At 35.4% G+C, this 25477-nt stretch overlaps 1 protein-coding gene across 4 annotated transcripts in view; it reads right to left on the bottom strand.

Annotated features, from left to right (window-relative positions):
- The window catches only part of METTL15 (methyltransferase 15, mitochondrial 12S rRNA N4-cytidine), a 94782-nt gene that overhangs the window by 43481 nt on the left and 25824 nt on the right, over positions 1-25477 (bottom strand). For all 4 annotated transcript variants that reach the window (XM_027458141.3, XM_038180195.2, XM_038180194.2 and 1 more), the window contains one exon: positions 11962-12098. In XM_027458141.3, coding sequence (XP_027313942.3) covers positions 11962-12098 — 137 coding nt within the window. The remainder of the gene's footprint in view (positions 1-11961; positions 12099-25477) is intronic.

The following is a 25477-nucleotide window of genomic DNA, read 5'->3' as shown; positions in this document are numbered from 1 at the left end:
ACAATTTTGTACATTATTAGTTTTTGGATTAAATGTTATTCAAATTACTAGAGGGTCACATTTTAATACAGAGCTCCTCAAGCGCTAACATCCACTTCTTGTGTCAGACTGCTGAACTGGGGTAAGCATGCTCTTCTGTTCCATACTGGGAAGGTCAAACATTATTACTTCCCCTACCTTAAGGTGTACTGCAATAATTCACAAAGAGTCAAAACTCATTCTGATGCTCAGTCAAGTAAGTTAAATTTTTCTCTTCACTTTAATGGCATATTATTGTTCATCAGGAACAGCTTGTAGTCATGAATAAGTTGAAGGATGATGAGTTACCACCTCAAACAAGCAGAAAATATGGTAACATGCAGCAAATCTTAGGAAAGGGTGGGAATAGACAATGGAGAAATGGATTAGGCTTTCCCTGGTAAAAGGACAGAAAAAAAAAAAAAAAAAAAAAAAAAACAGAAAAGATTTTTAATGACTGCTCCCTCCATTTCACAGGAAATAGGTTTCTAGTTTCTTATGAGGAGCATAGGTACAGGTTTTCAGATCTCCATGTAACCACTGGAATTATAAAAATAAAATAAATAATTAAAGAAAATAAAGCTTTCTCACAGATTAAAAAAATATATAGATAGACACATAATGGTTTTGGGAAATGGAGTGCTTCTTCTCCTCTTTCCTTTACCAGCCTGCTTCAAGCCAAGCGTAGGTAGTAGGAGGTAGGCACTGTCTACCTTGAAGATAAATGACTAACAGGATTGTCATTATCAGAAAGAATTTGGTTTTGTTTTCTGACTCAAATTTTAAAAAATTAAGATTCAGAAGCCTCTAACTTTCTGAGAAAAATCAATGAAATACTGTAAACAATACTGATATTATAGATAGCTTCTGCTGTCAAGACATGACATTTATAATAGTTCTTAAAAATCTGTGTGCATCAAGAATTAAAGCCATTTAACAGTCAGTGTTGGTCTCAAACATCTGCACCATTCGGTGGTCACAAGGCCACAGGTAACCTGCATCTTACATTTTCTTCACCAAGATTTTTAACAGAAATTCTGAAATCTCCCTATCTAATTCTTTACTGCTTGATCAAGCAAAGTTGCTGTATTTTTCAGGCAACCAAAAACAAAGCCAGCAATTAAATGTCTGATTTTACTTTCAGGACTTTGAATATTCTGTTCAACACTTGGAACAGCTGAGTCACAAAGGCCAAAATCAAATTAAAATGCAAATTATGTTTATTATTATGACAAGAAAAGAGTAGAAGTACGTAGTCAATCTCAAAAGTAATTTGTTTTAATGGTCTATGTCACTTATATGCATGATCCTAATCTAAGGTAAGAATAATAGTATTTAAAGTACAATGACTCAAACAGAAAAATAATCCCAAGTACAAATAATTTCTCCACATGTATTTCATACTTGGTTAACTGTAGACCTCAATACTGACACAGAAATGTGTCAGCAGATATTTTCACTTTTACCCGTTTTCCTTTTTCTTTATTAAATTAGAAGAAAAAATCATGAATTCCAGACTATCAGTTCTGTTGTTGTTGCTGTCATTACTTAATAAATGACATGCTTAGCTTAAGTATCAAGAGAAAGACAAGACTGATTACTAACAAGAATCTTTTTGTCCATACATGCATATCATCTCCAGCTTTATAAGAAAGCGCTGGAATCTTCTGCTCTCAAAAATTATAATCTATCTACCAATAAAATATATCTTTTTGTTTTGCCATCTGATACAAAAAGAAGTATGTCAATACAGTTTGTGTCCTCTAGTTTTGTAGAAGTGCCTCAAGGCTTCCTATTGTAAATATCAAGAAAACCAAGATAATTATACAGCTCTTGACAATTAACAAGCTAAAATACTGCTGCTGATAAATCTGAAGATACCATCGTCTCAATAGGATGAAAAGATCTGTAGACAACTAATTACCAGGTGCACAAAACTTCAGATCAGAATCTATGTTTTCTTCACTTCCTATCACTCATTAAAATATAGAGAGAATCTGGAGTTTGCTGTTATAAAGAACAAAATAGTTAGTTAATTAAAAATTAATGGAATACTCATACTATCAGTTTCCTTTGTGAGAAACTATTTTAATAAACACCAAACTGGCTTGTTACTCTAAAGAAAACATGCCTGATACAGAACTGTTCAGCTAAAATGCTTTAAATGTTTATAAAAGGTATTTCTAAATATATTTGCTTTGACACACAGTTCAAAATGTTGAAACGAAAATTTAAGTTCAGCAAACAGAAAATGTTTTACATGTATGTTAGTAATGCACTCATTACAAAAAATAATAGAAAGGTACCCTAAGTCATCTAAACATCTATCAGAAACTTTCTCATCAAAACCAAGAAGACGGAAAACTGGCTGAAAGGAAAAGTCCATGTCTACTTCATAGATCATGTAAACTCAAAAATTATTTCAGCATCATAATGATTTACTTTAAATACATACACATTTGTTCCTTTCAGAAAAAAATTACAACCCAAATACAGCTGCACAGAACTGTCCTCAGAAACACTCTACGCATAAGAGCTGTAACATTAAACTTTAAAGATGTTCTGAACACTTTCATATCACACTGATATAAATGAATTAAGAAGAACAATATAATGTACGTCTGAAACTGTTGCTGGTTAAAGTAACAACTGGTATTGTACTCTATATGAAGTTGAGCTAGCAGATAGATATAATGTCCATAAAAAAATAAATATATGCATATTTTGTACTGCAAAGAAATACAATTTACTCACATCCAGCTCTGTATCCTTAACCAATACATATATACATGTGCTTAGTTTTGTTTTGTTTTTCCAAAAGCTTCTTATCCCTCTTAACCTAAGAAATGAAGACCCTTTCCCTCTATAAGAACACTTAGCATTTAATAGTATTCCTAGAAACACTGATGAAAAACTGTGATGGAAGAAAATTTACATTCAGCAGAATGTCTCTTGGTTTCTTGATCACTATCTGTGGTCCAGAAACTGTTGTTCCTCTGGCCAGAAGCATAGGCTGCTTGGCCTATACTTGTGCTGTCTAAAAATGTCTAACATGATTCAGATTCATCTGCAAGTGATCATATTGACTGCCCCAACCTAGCAGTACCTAGAGCACAGAGTATGAAAACCGATAAAGGGAAGCAGGAATGAATCACCAAAACAGAATCCTTTCCAGTACATTTTGGATGAGGATCCATCATCAAGAACTTTGAGGGAGATGACAAGATGATGCATTTATCAATTTTAATTTAAATTCTGTGAACACAAAAATTATTTTAAATTCTGTGAAACAACATAAAACAGTATTTTATGGGATGTGACATCATGAACTACCTTTGAATACTCACTACTGCCCACTACTTTGTTGGCATTCAAATTTTTCGTTTACTATTACAACATCATAGAACAAAAGAATCAGAAAGTAATTGTATTTCAGAATCCTATTGTGCTTCAGAAATATTCAAGACCACCCATTCATATCAGATTACAATCTGCAATCTAAAAATTCTTTCTATTGACTCTGCCTGAAGCAGGAGGCAGAACTAGATGACCTCCTAAAACCCCTTACAATGGGAATGATTTTGACATTGTGCAAAAAATTGACTGAACCAAAACTGCCATCCAAATTGATAATTATCAACTAGTCACAAAACTTTAATTTCTGCTTAATGCTGAAATGTAAAATGATTCAATAATACTATCAGGGGAAAACAAAACAAACAAACAAAACAGAACAAAACAAAACACACATGAGAATAAAGGAGTTCATCATTTTAAACCTGATGTTTAGAAACTTTCTTTCAAAGTTTCAAATTGGCCAACATCTCTTCTAACATTTTCCTACTAAATTAATACAACGATTCTGCTTCTCTCAAGATTACTCAGATTAAAGTGGAATCAACTTGTCGTAAACTAAGAAGATATAAAAGGACTGTCCTGACTTATTTGACTGGAAATCACAAAGTCTAGCACTGGCACATCAGATGTTAAAGATCAAAGACAAAAACACAAGTTGATTAAATGACATTGAAAATCTTATTAATAATTAATACAAACATCAGACAATTTTGCCAGGCTAAAAGAAATAAGCATATAGGGCATAAAATGGATTAATAGAATGTAGTAAATAGAATGAACATTTTCGAGTCATTCTCAACCTCTCCTATGAAGAAATGCTGAAAGAGCTGGGGATGTTCAGCCTGGAGAAGTCCCTGAGGAGACCTCATTGCAGCCTTTCAGTACTTAGAGGGGGCTTACAAAAAGATGGAGAGTGACTCTTTGCTCCGACAAGTTGGACAAGGGGTAATGGTTATAAATGGTTATAAACTAAAAGAGGAGAGATTTTAAATTAGATGTTAAGGAGGAAATTCTTCACTCAGAGGTGAGGCCCTGGAACACATTGACCAGAGAAGCTGTGGATGCCCCAGTCCTGGAGATGTTCAAGGCCAGCTTGGATGGGACTCTGGGCAACCTGGTCTAGTGGGTGGCATCCCTGCACATGGCAGAGGGTTTGGACTAGGTGATCAGGTAGGGACCCAAGCTGTTCTATGATTGCATGATTCTCCAAGTGTTTCTATTGCTAAATCTATGCTTCAGAGGAAACAGCAACATAACTACAGGCCTCAAAATAGTGCCATTTTACATAAACATAAAGGTAGCACTTGGACATAGTCACATTCTTAAAAGACACCTTACTCCTTTTAAGATTTCAACAGTGCAAATAAGGACTTCGCTTATATAACCAGTATGTGAAATTTAAACTCAGCTACTAATGTTGGAAATGGCCCGTAGCCATCCCACCTCAATGTGAGACAGATCTTGCAAATTAAGTAAGAGTCAGGTCAGGACAGTATTTGGTTGCAACTGAGGCAGAAAAAAAAAAAAAATAGAGCTCTGAAGTGATTTTGGTAAAATTTATAGTGTTTAAATCCAGCAGATAGAGAGCATTTTCTGTCATTCAGCATTAAAAATCTGATGTGATACAGTGCTAAAAGATTTCTGTTATGTATAGATGTGAAATGTTGGTACATTCATCAGTTCACCAATCCTTAACATCCTATACCTTGAGCATAAAAAGCTCTGCTCCAGCCTTCCAAACACACACATTACCTGTTTCAGTCAATACGTCCTGCTCTCGCTGACAGTTTAAGGAAGAGCTGTTTTTAAGTTCTGTTACTGACCTACATGGACAATACTGGCATACAGCAAAAAAAATTTAAAAAAAAAAAAATTAGTTTAGCACCCCATTCTGGTATTCCCCAAATGATGCAGTGGCAACTCACACTTCCATGCACATGACTGCTCTGTAAGTTTCAGTGTACGAGCTATTAACATTATCTCTTTTGAGGAAAAGGAAAAACACACTGGAAGCTAAATCTGGCCAAAGAGCCACAGTAAAACATCACCACAGCAAAAGTATGCTTACTACAACCTGCTGGACAAGGACATGTTTCAGAAGGAAAACTATCTAAAGTTTCCTCACTTATATTTGCTTAATCTAGAAACAATTTTTCCTTACATCAAAAAACTCATGAACTTCCTTTCCCTTGGGCTTTCCATTCCTCCGTTTCCTTTTCCTGTTTTCTCATTTCCGTTTCCTGTTTTTTGTTTTTCCCAGAAGTAAATATACTCTACCATACTTTTCTATTGTAATGCTCATGTTTTCTGCTATATGTTTTTACACTATAATTTGGATTTCCTATTTTCTTGCTGTTGTCTCAATTAACATTGAAGAAGAGTTGATGGTAACTGAGGGCAGTGGTATGAGCATGCCAGCACCTTAAGTTACTCAGTGTATATTTTTTTTCATGTATGCATATTGTTTTAATATAAAATTTCAGATAAAAATTTTTAGAAGTTTTATAAACTATTTATATTCACAGCAAACAAATTATTCTGCTAAGACACTAATTAAGAATATGGTTTTGGTGAAGAAGCATCAGCATTTGTTCCATTATCTCTTGATTTAGCCAGGAAATAACCAACAAAATATTAATGAACCGGTCTTATCATTGCGCAGCATGTTAGTCACTCCATCTCAGCTCCTTGATCTAAGATCCCTAATGAAAACAATAAACTTGTATTTCACAATTCCTTGGCTGAGAAGTATTACTGTTCACTGTGAGTATGACTGCAATAACAATTCAGAGTATCACCACAGGAATGGTAAGTAAATTAAGAAAACAATCCAGTAATGTCTACTATAGCTAGTTAACACCTTCAATTACATAAGAACTTGATGCTGAGCATACAAAAGAGAAACACACATTGTGATGAACATTTAAAATAAACATTGAACATTGTACTATGTGTTTCTTAGGGAAATGGTTGTAAAAAAAATCCAAAATGTACCCAATTTTATATATATATGTATCTATATATACACCAAATACCTGTATATATAGATACATATATATTATACATATTTGGTATACATATATATACACCTATGTATATGTATATATATACATACATATATACATCAAATACCTATATATATACACACACACATATATATTATATATATACACATATTTGATGTGTATATATATGATGTGTATTTGGTGTATGTGTATATATATAATATATATATATAAATACCTGTATACCAAAGCTGCCAGGAAAAGAGTTCCCTGCTTTTCTTTTTTGTATTATTTACTACTTTGTATTGTGTACCCAAAAAATAAGAGATACTGTCATTGTTTAGCTTACAAGGAACAGACTCAGATATGTTAACTAACAAGTTGCTTCAATGGGAGAAAAAGAAAGAATTCCCTTCACTACAAGAAATTTCCCTTAACATCAGGCAACCTGTTTTCCTCCTTTGCTTGATTTTAGGGAATATTTACAGGAAGAGGGAAAACTGGCACTTCTCTTAAGAAGTGGGATTCCACTATTATGGCTCAGCTGGCTTCTTCTGCCAGTTTGGTTTTATTTTTGCCACAGTACAACCCAGTGCCATTGGCCCGTTCTGGATACAGGGTTTGAGATGCATAGCATTACTTTTCTGCTGGGACCACTGAGAAGGAGTTTATCTGTGACAGCAGTACTTACCCTTACATAACAAAGACTTTATGAACTATCCGAATGATCAGACCACAGTCTGAACCTGGTAAAGATCTTGCAGACCATACAATGATTTGAAGCACCATCATGTCTGCAAGGCAAGAAAAATTAAGAAGTGCACACAAAAAAGATTTACCTGCAGTGATGTGATATTGGTAGTAAAGTATCTGTAATTATGCTACATGAGAAGAGATTGACACTCAACCTGACAAGAAAGCCCTAAAAAGCCAAGTTTTAAAAGACTGCAAAGAATGAAAAGGGGAGGAGGGGAGGGGAAGGAACTGTTAAAAGGAGACTGCTGCAAGTGATTTTATATGTCAGGGTAACTTTGAATTGGGCCCAAACTTAAACCAAGAACTCAATGTATTGAAGGATCAGAACACTGGTATGAAAGCAAAGGTCGTTCTGAAACCTGGGCAGCTTGAGCTTCAGCAACAAGAAAAGGAATTTTTATTCCTTGTGCTTTTGCAAGAAAATGTATGTGTTATTCTAACCAACCTTTTAGGGAAGAAGCTATATGACAAAAATGCACTATTCGAATGCAATGGGATCTAAAGGTCTTTTTAGCTCTCTCAACGACATTTCTCCATCTCCTACTTCAGACAACTCATTTATCTCCATTGCCTGCGTTTGAGAGGCAGCCACATGTTGACATACATAGAGAAATCTTTAGAAAAAATTACAGCTATAGATAGCATTTTCTTGCTTATATACAGTTAAGGCATAGTTATAATGAATATGCCTTGATTGCACACTTAATTGTATTCCCCTGATGCACCACAGTCAAAGTTAAATCGTAACCTATAAAAATAATACATAACTGTAAAAACAATGTATTATAGCCTCAGTTACAATTCAGAAGCACTTAAATAAGTTTATTGCAACTAAAGAAAGTTTTATTTTCCCTAGAACTTAATGAAATCAATTCTATTTTTCCCAGAACAAAAATACAGTTGATGATGCTATCCCACTTTATCTGTAAACTTAGTGTAACCCTGAAAGCAAAATCCACAAGCACCAATTCAAAATTACTTTAGAACTACAGTAAAATATATTACAGTTTAATTATATAAGATTTTTTTTTATTTTATTTTACGATTTATCCCTACTTATGGGACACGATTGCTTATTCCGTGCAGAGAATTACAAAGAGCATATCGTCTCTTCTGTGTAGGCTTTGCGTAGGTTTCTCATACCTAAAAGCTTGCAATGATATTGGTTAATTGCTAGATTTCAGCCACCTTTCTAACCTCTCCCTTTCAGTGGGTGTGAAAGGGTTTACTTGTAATATATATTGCTACCGACTGAATTTTATCTTGTTCTCTGGATTCTCAGCAGCAATTCCCAAGTTAGAGGCTTCCCCAGAAAGCACGTCAAAGGATTCCCACCCACACACTGAATATCTAACAGGCCCTGACCTATTTTCTCCTTATTAAAGCAGCACTACATGCTTTAAAAAATAAAAATAATAAACAGGGAAGCTAAATGAATGCCAGAATTGCAGTGGGAACACTATCCTCTTTGGATTTTAGTTCTGACAAAATCACTACCAAGAAGCAAAGAGACATTTAAAATACAAACATCAAATATATTTTGCCAGTGTTCTCATTCAGTGACTTATTACTCCAACTGGCTTTCAGCGAAGTACAAGGGGGACTTCATTTATTAGTTACAAACATAGAAAAATCTCCTAATTTAGCTATCATTATGTTTTCCAGCCATTTCTCTGGGCATATTTCTTGCAACTTGAGCTTTAATAATCTTGTAACTCAGTGACATAAGACATAGGATATTTTTTAAAAATTAAGCCCCAAAGAGAGTAACACTTGAAACTATATAATTTTACTAAGATCCACAATATTGCCTAACCAGAGCAAGCAAGAGCAATTATTTCTGTATATTTATAATTAAAGGTTTTTATTTTTCTTTAAGTAGGATGGACTATAATAAATGCTACAAGACCAAAGATAGATCATGCAGTTGATATGTTGGAATTTATTAACATCCTCAAAAGATCAAACAAATATGATACTGTATTTGAAGTAGTAACAAAATGACAGCAGAAAATTCAATTGATGCACAACTCAAATTGCCCACTGCACTCACAATTTCAGACATACTGGAGATCTGATTTTACTGGTTACAGTTGCATAACAGCCTTTTTTTTTTTTCCCTCTTGTGCTGTCAGCTCCAAAGGAAGTAAAGCACTTGACTAAGTCAAATAACCTCTCCCAAAACAGAACTGTTAAACAGAAACTAAAAACAACCGTAGATAAGACAATGGAGAAGCTCATACTTCTGTGCTGCAGGTCTTCAGTCAGTTATATCTTTGGCTGTACTTCTTGCAAAAGGGACAGCCCTACTTTTCTCTCAGCTTGCAGCTGCATGCAGCCATTACCATCTTCATGATAGCAAAACTATTTTTGTGTCTGCCTGGTAAACCAAATGAGAGAACTCAACTGACAGTAAACCTGACCAGATAAAGATTTCATTTGGATGAATTCCCTGACCTTTGGTGCCAACACAGACTTGAATTAATCCTCTTATCAGAATTTTATCAATTTCTAAAATAGTGCAGAAAATACACACAAAAAAAAAAAAAAAAAAAAAAAAAAAAGATTAACCATCATTTAATGAATACCAAAAAATGAAAGCTCTGAATCTTGTAATACAATTACAATTGATTTGTTAGCAGACCCTAACTTAAAACTCTTGTCACTAGTATACTCATTCCCGCTCCTGCCCTCTTTTAATTTTTTATGTAACTGACATCTCAGGGAAAGCAAATTAATAATTAGAACATATTTCAGATAGGAACATTCTTTTATCTTAAGATGGCTAATTTAACTTTCAACATTAGCTATCGTAAGAAAGATATATCCACCTTTTGAAAATCAACCCACCTGTTCTTTCCAATGGGAAAGATGTAAGATGATGGAAAACAAGAATACAGCTCTGTATCTTACAAGACACATTCAAGTAGCATGGATTCATCTTTCAGTCATTAATTATTTTTTTTCTATCAACAATTTAACACTCATTTAAGAATCCACTGCCTTTTAAGGATAACTTGCATCTCTAAAAGTAAATAACATTTATATGACTATGTTTAACATGAGCGTACAAATAAAAGCAGGAAATTGAAGTACTACTTTGTTTATACCATAGTAAGTTATATCAAATGTAATAATATATCAAGTAATGTTCATTTTGCAGGTAGAGAATTAATGATGCCAGATATTGGCAGAAAAACATCCAACATGTGAAAAATCTCTTCATCTATCTGGAAAATACACTTCCTTCACATCAGGTTCACATAGGACACTTTAAAAATACATATATTTAGAGACAGGGGACTGTTCAATATTGTATTATGTTGTGTGGATGTTTCTGAAAATTTTTACATACAGTATTAGCTTTAATCTGGATTCTTACTTTTATTTTTCTGTGACAAAATGAAAAAGGAGGCTTATTAGAGAAGATGTTACAATTTCAATAGCATCCAGTGGAATCTATTTGCTGTTTTTTCGTTTGTTTGTTTGTTTAAAAAAAAAAAAAAAAAAAAAAAGGACTTTTCCTTGCCTATTATCTCCACACAAATCTGTCAAAAACAGCATTCTCCTGTAATGGAGAAATTACAATTGGAAGAGTAATCCCACAAATATATAAGTAAAAGCTATATGTCACTTCAGCCCACAAAGAATTGCAAATTTGGAGAAATATATATAAGTGGTCTTACAAAGTCAGATAAAACTATCTATGCTTTCTTGTCACATGCTTCAACTTCTCCCACTGGGCATCTGACAATGGCACATGAAGAAAGGAATGCACAGTTAAACCATTCTTAAGAGAAAGTAAAAAATACCTTCTATATTGCTTACATAGTATTGCTGCCTTTGAACTCCTTTTCATGCCAGGAAACATGACTAACCATGTGTTTCTTTATCCATGTCTTTCACTTTTCATATTGTTGGAAAGATTTCCCTCTCCTTATGAAAAATCTCTTTTGATATAAATAGTCCCGTTACTACTCTCCCTAAACTGAAGTATTAATTATTCTATATTATGTAGTATCTACATATTTCTACTTCTTGGTGAAATTTAAACAACAGAACTTCCTGAAAAGTATATTCATCTCTACATGTAGCATACTTGTGCATAAGTGCACGCATGCTCTGACTGGGTTGTTTCTTGAACAAAATAACGAAACAAGACCTTTGTATAACTAGAACTGAAAATCGGAATTTAGTCAATGTTCCTTTAGCAAATTAAGCACTATTTAACAAGAAAATTGAAGCATGAACTAAAGTCTTTATACAGAAACAGTAGCATATTAAATTGGTTAGTAGCTTTGAAGTCAGTAGTACAATTGACACAATATTCAGCAGGCCTAAAACTGAAATGTCTTTTAAAAAAAATACTATTCATAGTGATCTATATAGAAATTACAACAGTAATTAATTTTAAAGTATATTATTCCCTCCTCTGTTGTGTAATATTTATTAGCAAAATCATGAAATATGTTTTTGCACAATTTTGCCATCAGAATAATCTCAAAGGAAGCAGAGCATATGAATTCCTTTTAAAATATAAATTTTATATTTAAAATGAGCTACTAGAACCACACTTAAAATTAACAGAGTGCAAAATATGCATTTAACTCCAAAAAACTCACAAAGACTTGTATATAAACATTATAAATAAATTCAACTGGATCACCTCTTTAATGAGGTATACACAGACATAATGTTATGCTACAATAAGGGGTTACAAACTATCTATTAAAACTATAAGAATATTACATTGTATATATAATATGACAACACGGTAAGTGTCAAGCTTATCTCAACCATATTTAAGGCAGGAAAGACAACTTACGGGTAAGATTCTGAAAGCTGCTGAGCTATTTTATAAGCTGTGGGATCCCTGTCTAGTGCATACACGGTAATGTCGCTGGCTTTCTCAAGAAGAGCTGTTGTATGACCTCCGGCTCCAAATGTCATATCAAGGAAACACTGTGGAACACAAAAGACAACACCATTACCTTAGAATAGAACCATAATAAACTGATTATTTAAAGCTTCTTTTGTTCATCTTTCTCATATGCTCGAGGAAAATATACCTTTCAATAGTCCCAAAATGTCTTTTTGGAAATACCTGCAATTCTGCTCAAAATATGAAATCATTTCAAAATAACCTTTCTGGTTGGTTGGGACCCCCCTCTCCAACTATAACAGAAGAACAATAATTTGGTATAACCAACTACAACTTCATATTCTTTGCACTTATTTCCAGTCCTTCTGTCCAGCTATTTATTTCAATGCTTCATTGAACTTGCTTGTTCTGAAGCATATAAAGCTAGGTAAGACATGGGGCTATAGGAAGCAATCAGCACCATCTGCTTTGTAAGTCTATCTGAAAAGACGACTTACAGATTTGTGTATCAATAAAAAAAAAAAAATACACTGCCATAGTTTTATACCACAGATTAAAGTGTGATGGCAGCACAGGCACACATATATACTGACTGGGACTGACCTGACCCGTGCAGAAAATGTAAGTTTTGAAGGCAGTATCACTGATTTCAGGTTCACTGTGCAAGGACTGGGCTATGTATTTAGGTTACCAAAATACACTGAAGCCCCAACCTGCTTTAACTTGACTACCATCATGACATGCGTTAACTAAACACAGAGTAGGACAGGAATGCATACCTGAACAGCAACCACATTTCAGTTGTCAGATGTGAAATACTCTGAGGGCTTAAGTTACGCCTTTTGATAAACAATGTCTATTACTGTGCTTCTGAGGAATAGCTATCATATACCACAGTCTTTTTTTTTTTTTTTTTTTTTTTTGTAACTTTGACTGCGCTCAAACAAAATGATGCACAGGTACACAGAGCCCCAAGTTCCCAGAGAGAAATACAAATTTCATATTCCCACCATCAAAATTTGATGAAAACCAGCAACAAGAGACTTGGTCTCATATTTGAGAAGGGTGATGCTGTCATCAAATCTCACACAGAGATAAGATGACTTCAAAGAACTGGCTGACTCTCAGCCACACTCACGGAAGAGAACATCTGGAGAAAATCATTTGCAAGGAAGGGAGACTGCCCTACAGTTTCAGTAGACTCACTCCAGAGAGGTTCCTGAAGTCAGAGTCCTTTTGACCACTAGGCTGACCAGGACGCTTTTGCAGCCACCCTGTAGCAAGGTGGGCTGGGCTATCGGACCCTGCTGAAGTGAGAAATACAAGAAAGCAAACTAGAATTCATTGGTGTTTTAAGTTTTTTTGATCTGTGAAACAGCAGTACTCTTTTTAGCAGCTGCCCCATATGCTTTACTCCTTTAGGCTGACAACACTGCTACTTAACTACTTAGAAGTCAAGAACGATTTTGTTGACAGAAATTGCTGGCTCTTCACTTAGCAATTCAGAGGTTGTATGACTGCACTTCCACTTCAGATGTATTTATTTCCTTTCTAAATTACTAGGAAAGTATCTATAATTCTATAGTCTAGGGAAAACATACTGGAGTTCAGAAAAGAAAAAGATTTTTATCGTTTTGTAACAGTGTATTTTAACACAAGTAAAAATGAGAATAAAAACATCTTCCCTGGCTTTTCCATCTCTGAATTCCCATAACTGTCTCCTCTCAGTTGATTTAACTGACCTCTGCTGAAAGGGGCAGAAATCCGACTCCATGCAACTAAACTAAACTAGAATAGATTCTCCATATCCTCCAATATGAATTATGGATTTTTTCACCTCAAATTATTTTTGAATACGAAACAGTTTTTAAAAACTACTTGTCAAGCAAAATCATATTAAATTACATAGAATTCATGTTAACTAAACTTATTTACAAAAATTACACACTCCAAAGCCTTTAAGAGAAATTTTGCATCCTTTCATAACAAGATTCAACCACAAAGTCCCTTTGGATACAAAGGGAAATTCAAAGGCAATGAAGACCAGAATGAGGAAAAGTACAAATGCTTTTCCAGAAACAGTTTTTAGAAAACATATAGAAAAGCTTCGTTTAAGGAAATCCCTTGATCGTTTTATGGAAATTCCATAACAATAAAAGTGACTATTCATGAAATTGTATATAAATATATATATATATATATATACGTGTGTGTGTGTGTGTGTGTGTGTGTGTGAAACTAATGACCAATATTAAATTGCATCATTCATACGAAAAACCAAAGAATTGCCAAAGAATATAATATTTTTTTTCTGTGAGCAGTATGTATAAGACAGTTCTGTTACTCAAACACATTATTTAATCCCTAAATTTATTGCCATAAGAACTTCAATATCTGTCTTTAAATGTTGCTCCATTAGCAATAAGAGTAATAGGTTAAAAAATATATCTATTAAAGCACTAAAAACACACAGACAAAAAAAAAGTCAAAAAACCCTTCAACATAATATGTACATGCAACTCCCAGTAATTTCAGGTGCAGGGTGTGGTAATCAACACTGACTTTGCATTACACCAAAACTATTCTTCCAAAGGCAAGCACCATGGTATGCAGAAATATTAACGAAGTCCACTCCTTTCCAGAGGCAATCAAAGAAGTTGTCACAAACAACTTCTTGAAGTTGTTACTCTGGCACCCAGTGCAGGAATAGTCTGACCCCAATTCTCTCTCTGATCAGCTGTGACTAAGGATTACTGCTGCCTTTGCACAGTTTCCAAAGTCTTTGCATGCAAAAAAAAAAAATCCCAGTGGTATGTGACAAATTTTTCTTGTGCAAATATGTGCTATGACTACATCTGGCTGCCCAGAAAGGTTGTGGATGCCCTGTCCCTGGTGTTCAAGACCAGATTAGATGAGGCCCTGACCAACCTGATCCAGTGGGTGGCGTCCCTGCCTATGGGGGAGTGGGACTGGATGATCTTTAGGGTCCCTTCCAACCAGAGCCATTCTATCACCAAGCGGTGAAGCAAGAGCAAGAGTAGCATGCCTTTTGAGCAAAACACCCAGAGCCAACAACATAATGCCCCTACTGTCTCCACAATCTATTTAAGCATTCACAAAACTGAAACAGACAGAAAAATGCAGTTGTTGTTTTGTTTTGTTTTGTTTTTTTAAATACATAACTACATACAAGAGTTCAGCTAGATTTTGAAAATATTTGCATACATTAACTCCAAGCTATCAAAAACATCATTTATCATTATTGATCAGCTTCAGGGAACTCTTCTTTCTCTTACAGGGGAAGAGAAATGTTTTTTTTTTGTTTTGTTTTGTTTTGTTTTGTTTTGTTTTGCTTTTTGCACTGTACTGTTACTTGTAAGATCTTGGTAAAGTCCAGTACTGGATATTGAGTAGGATATCGAGCTAATTAACAAAATATTATTACCCCTCTTAAATGGAAATTATTAATATAGAAGTATAGTTGTTAACTCTGCATTTACTTAGGGAATTGCAAACAAATAACATGAATTCAAAGAAATATCAAAGAAAATCCTGCAAGGTGAAAACTCCTGCAAGGCGAAAACTCAAAAACAACCTAATTTGCATCATAATTCCTCTTGGAAAATATAAGTTTAAACAACATGAATAACATCATCTAATTGAGTGTGTTTTTTTTGTTGTTGTTGTTATTGTTGTTTCTTGTTTGCTTTTTGTTAAGAAAAAAAAAAAAAAAAAAGAAGAAGAAAAGAAGAAAAAGAAGAAGAAGAAAAAGAAATACTCTTATTTGAAATCATAAGCTAGAAGTTCACCACACGAGTCTGTGAAAACCTCAGCATTGCCTTCCTAAAAGGGAATTATAGTGCTGTCAAGGAAGGCATAGGAAGTGATAAAAGCAAGTAGATGTTTATGTCTTCTTTAAAAAAAAAGAAAAAAAAAAGTCTGAAACAACAATTTTATTCCACTCAAAGTCACAAGTAAGGTGAAGTTTGAAAACATACTCTTTCATAGTCTTTTCACTGATGGGCTTACCAGTTTGCTTGTTGTTTGCACATCTGTTCTTTTTCCAAATATCAAACTGTTCTTAGGTGAACCCTAGAAAGTATTATATCAGTTTGATCCTTTGTGTCTTTTCTTTCACTGGAACGTCTCAAGGTCCATTATTTTATCAAGTTTGAATAGCAGAAAGCATGACAAGTTGGAGTTAGGGACATTTTTGGCAACTATATGTTGAGACAACTTAAATATTCTTCCAAAGGAATTTTTGAAGATTTTGTGGATCTTGTGTCAATTAAGAATACTTATTATCTTTATTATTTTGCTTAACAATCTCACCTTTCCTCAGCAATATCTGCCTCTGCTTTCCCTAATTTTAATTTGATTAACTTTAAGCTCAGTAAACCCCTTACACATGCTGAATAGTAATGAACCACACAGAAGGTCTTATACAGAAACAGAAAATGAATATTGGCAGTGCAAAGGAGAAGAAAAGAGAGGATATGGACTGTTGTACAATGATACAGTGACAAGCTCTCAGTATTGTGACAGCATCTAAAAGCTTTAGTTAAGAATTCGTGCAAGCATTCACTGTGAATAAACACATGCTCAAATTATACTGCCCTTTCTTGGAAAAAAAAATAAAATATGGAAACAAAACCAAAAACAAAGAAAAAGGAAGAAAAAAAGAGATGGGGGAAGCAAAGGGAGACAAAACACAAACCTTTTAGAGGCAACAGCTGAAAACAGTAACAATCCTTAAACTGAGATCAGGACATAAAAAAGGAAACAGCTCTGAATCAAGTGAAGTGAGTGCAGGACTGAATACACAATGCTAGATAGAACACTGCATCACCAGCATTAATAGAATAGGCTCAAGAATTTTTGGCATTCCAGCAAACCTAGGTAAGGCTAAATTAAGTACAGCTTGGCATAACTTTTCAAGGTAAATAAAAACCTTCTACGGATAATCTTTGAACGGTGACATATATATGCCTACACTGGCAAGCTAGAACTCACAAAGATGCCTCAGTCTAGTTGAGGCATCACTCAAAAGCAGCATTTTGCATCTAGAAACTAAAACTACAAATAAATCACATTAAATAATCAAATAAATTAATTTTACTAGTAACACAAATATTTTGAAGCACTGATCAGGTTTTAATCACTATAGTATATTGCTTGATAATTATTTTTTTAAATATGTTCCAGTCATCTTTCATGCCTGAGACAGAAGAAAAATGCTTCATTTTTTTCTTCTCCTTTCTCACCTAGTAGTTTTTAATCAAATAAAATTAAATGACATTTTATCCTCATGGTCCTATAAATACCAGAAAAGATTATTACATGAATTCCTCCAGCAGTGACTCACCATTCCATTGTTAAGTTATGATAGCCCCATCAGAGTTCCCCTTGGGAATTTTATAATCAGTTTGTGACTGTACATTTTAGAAACCATTCGGCTCCTTCATGACACACACATAACAACAAACAAAAACTTTATAGCCCTCATTTTACAACTAGCTAGCTCACTCTTGGATAGCTACATAAATACAAGAAGTTCATCTTCCTTATTCTCCATACAAAAACTTTTCACTGACAAGCTATCTCCTAATAAATATCTTTTAAGCACTTCATTTTCCTATGACTGATGTAATCTGCAATTGTGCTTCTGATTATATGCCGATTCTAATAAAATGTACTCCATTACATCTGATAGCCTTTCCAACTACTTTTCTTTTACTGTGCAACAAAATGAGACTGGAAAAATATTAGGAAATCTAAACTCAAACATGACATTCATAAATTGAAACTACATGAGAGTTCCCTTAAGAATATGTAGAATACTGGAACTAGTGAGAAAGCTTGTAACTTTTAGTCTGTTTTATGTTTTTTTAAGGGAAAGAGCTTTGTCATGTTCTAAAAGTCATCTGTTCCTTTAGATGTATAATTTGTGTTTACTGCTACTAAGTTTAATTCTTTCAGGCAGTTCATGTTGATGCTGATCTTTCAAAAAATGTTTTGTTTTTCTTTTTCTTCCAACACTGAAATGATCTCAAAGGGACTTGGACAAATGGTACAAAATATCCAAGATGAGTTGAAATATCGTACAGGAAGTACTATGTCAAGCAGTCTTCTATCCCAGGTATGAGCTCTTCATTGTTAATCTCTCTTTTTCACCGACATGGCACACCAGCCATTTGCCTTTCAGCCCAAACTCTCACCTTGTCACTTGACGTGTAGATACCACAGGAAAAAGCTACAATTAACTGGTACACATAGGGCCTTCTCCATTACTGTTTCCAACAGATGAGTTTCTTCTAAAAACTGAAAGCCCGTTATTCCCAAAAGAATGATCTTGCACTGCATAATTTTTTCTTTAACCCTCCAGCCCTGTTTATCCACTTATTTTAATCTAAAAAAACATCTCTGCCGCCTAATGACAAGGACCATCCTCTCTGCCATCAGCACGTGTTATTACTTGAACATCTTAACGCCAAGATCACCGATAATAAAATTCCAATCTCAAATCCACCTTCCTGGGAAAATGCAAGTTTTTTCCTCCAGCGCTGTTCTGCACTTTCTCTGAAGACCAACATACTCACAGAAGGGACAATTGTACATTTACTTCTCTCTGGTATTCTTATATCATATTGTTGGCACTTTTCACTGTTGTCTGAAGTAATTTTTCCTTAAGTGGCAGCCATTCAGATAGAGCAGGATAAGGTGCTTAGCAGAACATTTCAAACTTAGAATGCTTTGGGTTGGAAGGGACCTTAAAGACCACTTGGTTCCAACCCCCATGGGCAGGGACACCTCCCATCAGACCAGGTTGCTCAAAGCCCCATCCAACCTGGCCTTGAACACTTCCAGGGATGGGGCATTGTCATGGTTCCGCTCGAGTGGGCAGCCGAGCTCCACCACAGGCGCTCTCTCACTCCCCCTCCTCAAAGAGGAATGGGGAGAAAATATGTGAAAAGGGCTCAAGGGTTGAGATAAGTACGAGAAAATCACGCAATAATTATTGTAACGGGCAAAACAGACTCAGCATAAGAAGACAGATAGTAAGATTTATTGCTCATTACTAACAAGCTAGAGAAGTGAGAAACAAATGAAAGAAACCAAAAGCACCTCCCCCCCCATCCACCCTCTTCCAGGGTCACTCTCGTCCCCTGTAGTGTGGGGTCCCACCCACGGGATGCAGTCCTTGATGAACTGATCCAGCGTGGGCTTCCCACAGGCAGCAGCTGTTCCAGAACTGCTCCAGATATGGGTCCGTACCACGGGGTCCATCCCTCAGGAGAAAACTGCCCCAACCTGGCTCCCCTACGGGCAGCAGCTCCTGCCAGGTCACCTGCTCCTGCGTGGTCTCCTCTCCATGGGCTACAGGTCCGGCCCGGAATCTGCTCCAGCAGGGGTCTTCCACAGGCGGCAGCCTCCATCGGTGCAGGGCCACCTGCTCCACCAGGGGCTCCTCCACAGGGTGCAGCGTGGAACCCTGCTCCACCGTGGTACTCCATGGGCTGCAGGGGGACATCCTGCTTCACCATGGTCCTCACCACAGGCCACAGGGGACTTCTGCTCCGGCGCCTGGAGCACCTCTCCCCCTCCTTCTACACTGACCTTGGCGCCTGCAAGGCCGTTCCTCACTCCCTTCACTCTCCCGGCTGCTGTGTGGCGCAGCGTTTTTTTCCCTGTCTTAAATATGTTCTCACAGAGGCGCAAAACAACATCGCTTATTGGCTCAGCTCTGGAAAACAATGGGGCCCTTCCCAAACATGGGGCAGCTTCTAGATCTTTCTCACAGAAACCACCCCTATGGCTCCCTGCTACCAAAGCCTTGCCACGTAAACCCACTACAGGCATCCACAGCTTCTCTGGGCAACCTGTTCCAGAGCCTCACCGCCCTCACAGGAAAGAATTTTTTCCTTATACCTCAACTAAACCTACCTTCTTCTAGTAAAGCCATTCCCCTTGTCCTGTCGCTGCACTCCCTGAGTCCCTGCCCAGCTTCCTGTAGGCCCCCTTGAGGTACCGGAAGGCTGCTATGAGGTCTCCCTAGAACAATTCAGAGCACGTGTTGTAGTACCCTCCTCACAAATTAAATGCTCTTAAATCTCAAACACAGCTTCAACATATCACTTGGAAGATAGTGAAGAAAGCTATCACGTCAATAAGAACGGTAGGCCTTGCATGGGAAGACATGCTGCTATTACCTGTTATTACTGTGCATGATCGCTATACAGAACCATATGCCATCTGTGCCGTTTGCATTGCACATACCACAGAATGCTACTCACTGGTAATCCAAAAGAAGGCAAGAGAATCCCATGTAAGTCAACTCTTTACGCTAACAGAAGAATACACTTCCTGATATATAAAAAAGTAAGCCAAGACTACTTGTTTTCAGAACAGAAAACAAGATGAACAGAAGTTTATAACATGACCAGAAGAAGAAATAACTTGGAAGCAATACATACTTTACGGGTTTATATCAATGTTATATATGAATATAATAGTTTAACAGGGATACAAGTCTGCTGTAGGACTTAGCATCCACAACTGAGCTTCAAAAATAATAAACAAAAATCACCGAAGTAAACTGTGGGAGGTACAGAAGCGAAATAAATCCACAATTCCTACTGCCACAGCTGGGACCATACCCCTAGCCATAACAGTCCCTCACCCATCACACTCTACATCCAGAAGAAAGAATAACAATTACCAAATGAGCATCTTTTTACTGCTTACACAACATGTTTGTTCTGAAAGTACAGGACACTCTCTCCACTTCTTACAGTCTTGAAACAAACAGATACTACAAAAAATACCAGAGTACTGATTTATTTGAAACAAACTATGCAAAGAAAAAGAGAAGAACAATAACTCTCTAGCATCCAAACTATGCTACCTGACTTGTCAGACAAAAAGAAAATGCCTGGTATCAACAGGCTGAAGGAAGAAAAATAAAATGAATGAAGTCTTCCATGCAATTGAGACATCAAATGTCAAAATCTCAATAATTTTTCTTGACATATTGTTATACTGGCTATTATAACTAAAGTAAGTTCACAAGAACAAATGGTTATCTGACGAGCAGTGACATTTGTCCGATACGAAGGCCACCATTCACTAGTATATTCCAAACCAGTCATGACTGGGTCACAACACCTCTCTCGGCTTCCACCCATCTTCCCCAGAGGGATGACAAGCCAGCATTTGTCACAATAATACAGTTTCTATATTTGAAACGAATGTTAGTGTTTTCTTTTAAATAAGAAAAAAAGGTCAAGCTCCTAGTATGCCTGTATTTTGAACCGAGATGCTTGTTATGCCTAACAATAAATATTCAATTTATTATTGCATTGGCAGGCACTGTTAGTAGGTATCTAAGTAAGTACCTGCTCTTCTTTTATTTGCGTCTACTCGATCACTTTAGGAAAAAAAGAAGGGGAGGGGGGATGAGGAAAAATAATATCATAAACAAAATAACCACCACATTGCAAGACATTTTTGCCTCTTCATTCTCCCGGTATTTCTACGATGAGTCATGTTCTCTAAACCTGTACTTTTCTGAATTTCCCTGTTATTCACAATAGAAATCGTTCATTGCCACAACACAACTTGTTTTCCACTCTGCTTTATTTTTCAAATATCAAACCTAAGTACATTAAAGTACAAATATATCTGACCTCTTGTTAAAACATCTTGAGTTTTCCACAGCTTACAATTTCAATACACTGTCAGAATACAAGAACTATTTCATATACATGTAAGGAGAAAGAAGTGAGGAGCAATGAGAAGGAAATCTATAGGTATGTCTTGTTTTAGCAGTTTTGTTTTTTTTTAGTTTTTTTTTTTCAAGGAATAGCTGGTCTATTTTATGCTTTCATTACATTTTTTAAAACTAATCACTGTGAAAGTATGATTAATATATTAAAAGTAGTAAATGCTTCTTGATATAAAGCATACAGACAAATGTTTGGGCACGTGTTGTAAAGAACACAGTGGGACAAGGAAGATGCTTTTCTCAGTTCCTTAAGCTTTTCCTTCCCTTCCACTAAGTTCAAAATACACCTCAACAAATCCAGCTCAAAATTGAGAATTGCTTCTCAGTTCTGATGTTTGTTAATAGCAAACTTGTTGAACCTGCAGTTGCAATGAACACAGAAAGAAAATGATTCAGAAATACAAATCTACAAAATGATGATAAAAGGAAGAAAAATATATATCCAAACTTTACTGTATTCCCTTCCAAGCCTCTAAAAGGAAGGATTCTGTGAAACTACAGCAGAACTTAATCATCCTGGGGAAAAGGATGGAGACCCATCATAGAGATACAAGTTCTATTGCAGCAGGCTGGACTGAGAGAATGCAAAATCCTCAGTGGGCTTCTGCCAGGATCCTGTGGCAAATGCTGCTTTTAGAAGGCAGCCTTCCCAAAATGACTGCTCACTCTATATCCAGCCTCTACTTATACAGAATTAGAAGTCGTCGTAAGGCTGGCACAGAGAATGAATGGGAACCTCTGACTGTGAAAGTATCTGTCCTGATTGCAACAGGGCAGCTGGAGCAAGCTCACACATAAATGTACCTCTCTAATAACAGGATTAAGTACCATTTAAAAAATTACACTGTTTAATGAAACAACTTAAACACATTCATCTTAAAACTATTCTGCTTTGTAGCTTCCTTCTTCCAAGCCAGAAGTATTAGCTGATGAGAACAAACGCATACAGCTAATCCAATTCTAAATCATTTTCTGATTGTTAATTAAAGACCAATTAAAACTTCAGTGAATGGGCATACATTTTCAAATGCAAAATGCAGCTGGTCAGTATTTCAGAACATGGGAGAAAAGGCTCTCTTCCTTTCAAATCTGTAATACATGTACTTACTGAAATTAAGGAGCAAACACTTCACTCAGACCTTTTTAAAAAGCTATTGACACATTCTTTGAGATACAATAAAAAAAATCATCACTTGTAAATTGTTGAGGTTTTTGTTTAATTCTAGTTCATTTCTGTATGATTTCTGCTATGCAACACGCAATTACCACGCACTTTCAAAAACCAGTAATTTATGGGTATGTTCAAGTGCCTTAATTTCAAGGCAACTGTCCAACTGGATCAAGAAACAAAAATGTATTCAGAAAATATATAAAATCTATCCTAACTGAAATCAACCTCTCATGTTACAACATGCAGAAAAATACTGCATGGTAATTCCAGGAACGGAAATATATTATGACTTTCCCATCCAGCCAACACCGTTTCCTAGAAACATGTACATACAGCAATGAACTACTGTAAAGATAGAGTTAAATAATTTTATGTAAAATTATCACAGTAGTGATAAAAATAGCCCTCTGAGTCAATAAAGAACAATTAATCCATTCTATCCAAATTAATTTACAATCATCTCCAAAAATTGAAGTTAACAGTTTTCTCCATTGAACATGCCCACTCTTTACTGTGTACATATATATATTCTACATTGTATAGAGAGAATTAATTCATGCAGCCAAAGCAGTATCATGGAGTGCCTTAGCATGGCAAGGAGTTAGTTTCATAGGTAATAGTTGAGCTGTTTCTGGGGCCAACACAATTCAAAGTATTCCCACACTGTCAGAACTACGTATTTGTTACGGAATGTGATTTTTAATCAACAAAAAATATAATTACTCTGACACAACATTATGTTCAAATTCAGATGTTTTTGTAAGAAACCCATTGAAAGGGGAAAAAAGCTGTTCCATGCAGCAAGGCATTTTAGAAGAAGGATAAAAAAGTTTTATTTTCTCTCTCACAGCAGTGTCTCTTCTGAATCTTAATGGCTGCTGAAACTGTTCATCAACAGGAGAACGTAATCAGTACAATTCTCCTACTCTCTTTCTCCATGTCACCACCTAAACACATACAACACAGGTCTATCATAAAGATTTCCACAAACCATTAATATTGAATGAACTTATGTCAGTAAACAACCACATTTAAAAATTTGTTTTGATACGCTGACTGCAATAACTCAAAAGGCAAGCCAGCCATGTTTTCATATTCTCTTTTGTATTGATTTTTTTTTTTACATTACAGAAGGAAACACCTCTCCTAAACATTTATCACGTATTCAACATTTTTACAGCACCTACCTTTCAACCACTAAATATCTGTGTTGTTTGTTTTTTTTTTATACTAAAGCAGACAATCATCATGTCATCTTCTTTCCCATGTGGGCTGTGACATCTCTCAAAGAACTTATTTTCTGTGAAGTACAACAAAACTTTGAACATGAAACTGAAAAAATGTTATTTGAGGTATATGCAGAAAATCTTTGCTCTGCAACTCATCAAGTTTGAAGCTGGATGTCAACATCTGTTTGAGTAGTTTTGATAGATTGTGTTTACGAGCAAATATAATGGAAAAGCAAAATGAAATTTAGGACTGTCTTTTCCTAATACACATTCTGAACAAGTCTAAAAAATTGTAATAAACACCAGGAAGCTAAACTTTAATTTTGAATAATTTAAAAGGCACTATTGAGGTATAAGATTGTAATTGAGAATGAAGAAGGAATTCCGAATCTCTTCATATAGAGTTTATCGCAAGTAGCTTTTGGCATTTTAATTTATTGTTACAATTATGTCTGAAAAAGTTCTGAAGATCAACACGTGAAAGAAATAAGAAAATATTGCTCAAATGAACTTTGACCTACTTCCCTTAATTCACTATGAAAATGTGAATTAAAACAAAACATGTTTCTTTAAAAACTTATTAAGATTGACATGTACAAACAGGAAAAAAGAACTATCAATAGCAGTGCTCTTGCACATCTACCCATCACACATAGGTAAAGTCACTTACACCAGCTCAGTTACACGAAACAATCTGAAATGTCGGTGTTGACTTTGGAACATCTTATTATGGTAACAAACAATCTATTTAAAAGAGACTAATGGAAGATGGATCACTTTTCGTCTGAAAGACAGACGGAGTCTCTTTCCTGTCAACTGAAGTTCATGGCAGGACTCAATTTACAACTCCGTTTGGAGTAACATGCTTAAAAACATGCAGCATGTAGAAATCTCACAGATATCTCCTATAATTAGATAATAGGTATATAGCTTTGTAACACTACAAATAACAAGCATTGGTAACAGTCTGTCTATTAAATTATAACATTATATCAAAGTAGCTTAACGTAAACACATACTCAACTTGATAGTACTACAGCGGTAAATATCAAAAAAACACACCATGCTATTCTCAGGGAAAAAAAAAAAAAAGTATATTGAAAAATGAAGTATTTATTCACTCATCTTAGGCGGAAGTGTAAATATGAGATCATGAATTGTACACAGCTACCAATTCAACTACACTAACAAAGAAAGCGTTTTTTATTTTCATCAGTATTTCGTTCAGTATTATTTCATGTACTATTCCCTACTGATTAAGTAATGGATATTTCA

The sequence above is a fragment of the Anas platyrhynchos genome, chromosome 5 (assembly GCF_047663525.1).
Source record: "Anas platyrhynchos isolate ZD024472 breed Pekin duck chromosome 5, IASCAAS_PekinDuck_T2T, whole genome shotgun sequence".
Classification (NCBI taxonomy): domain Eukaryota; kingdom Metazoa; phylum Chordata; class Aves; order Anseriformes; family Anatidae; genus Anas; species Anas platyrhynchos.
The sequence above is the reverse complement of the archived record's forward strand: the minus strand, read 5'-3'. Positions and strand labels throughout refer to the sequence as shown.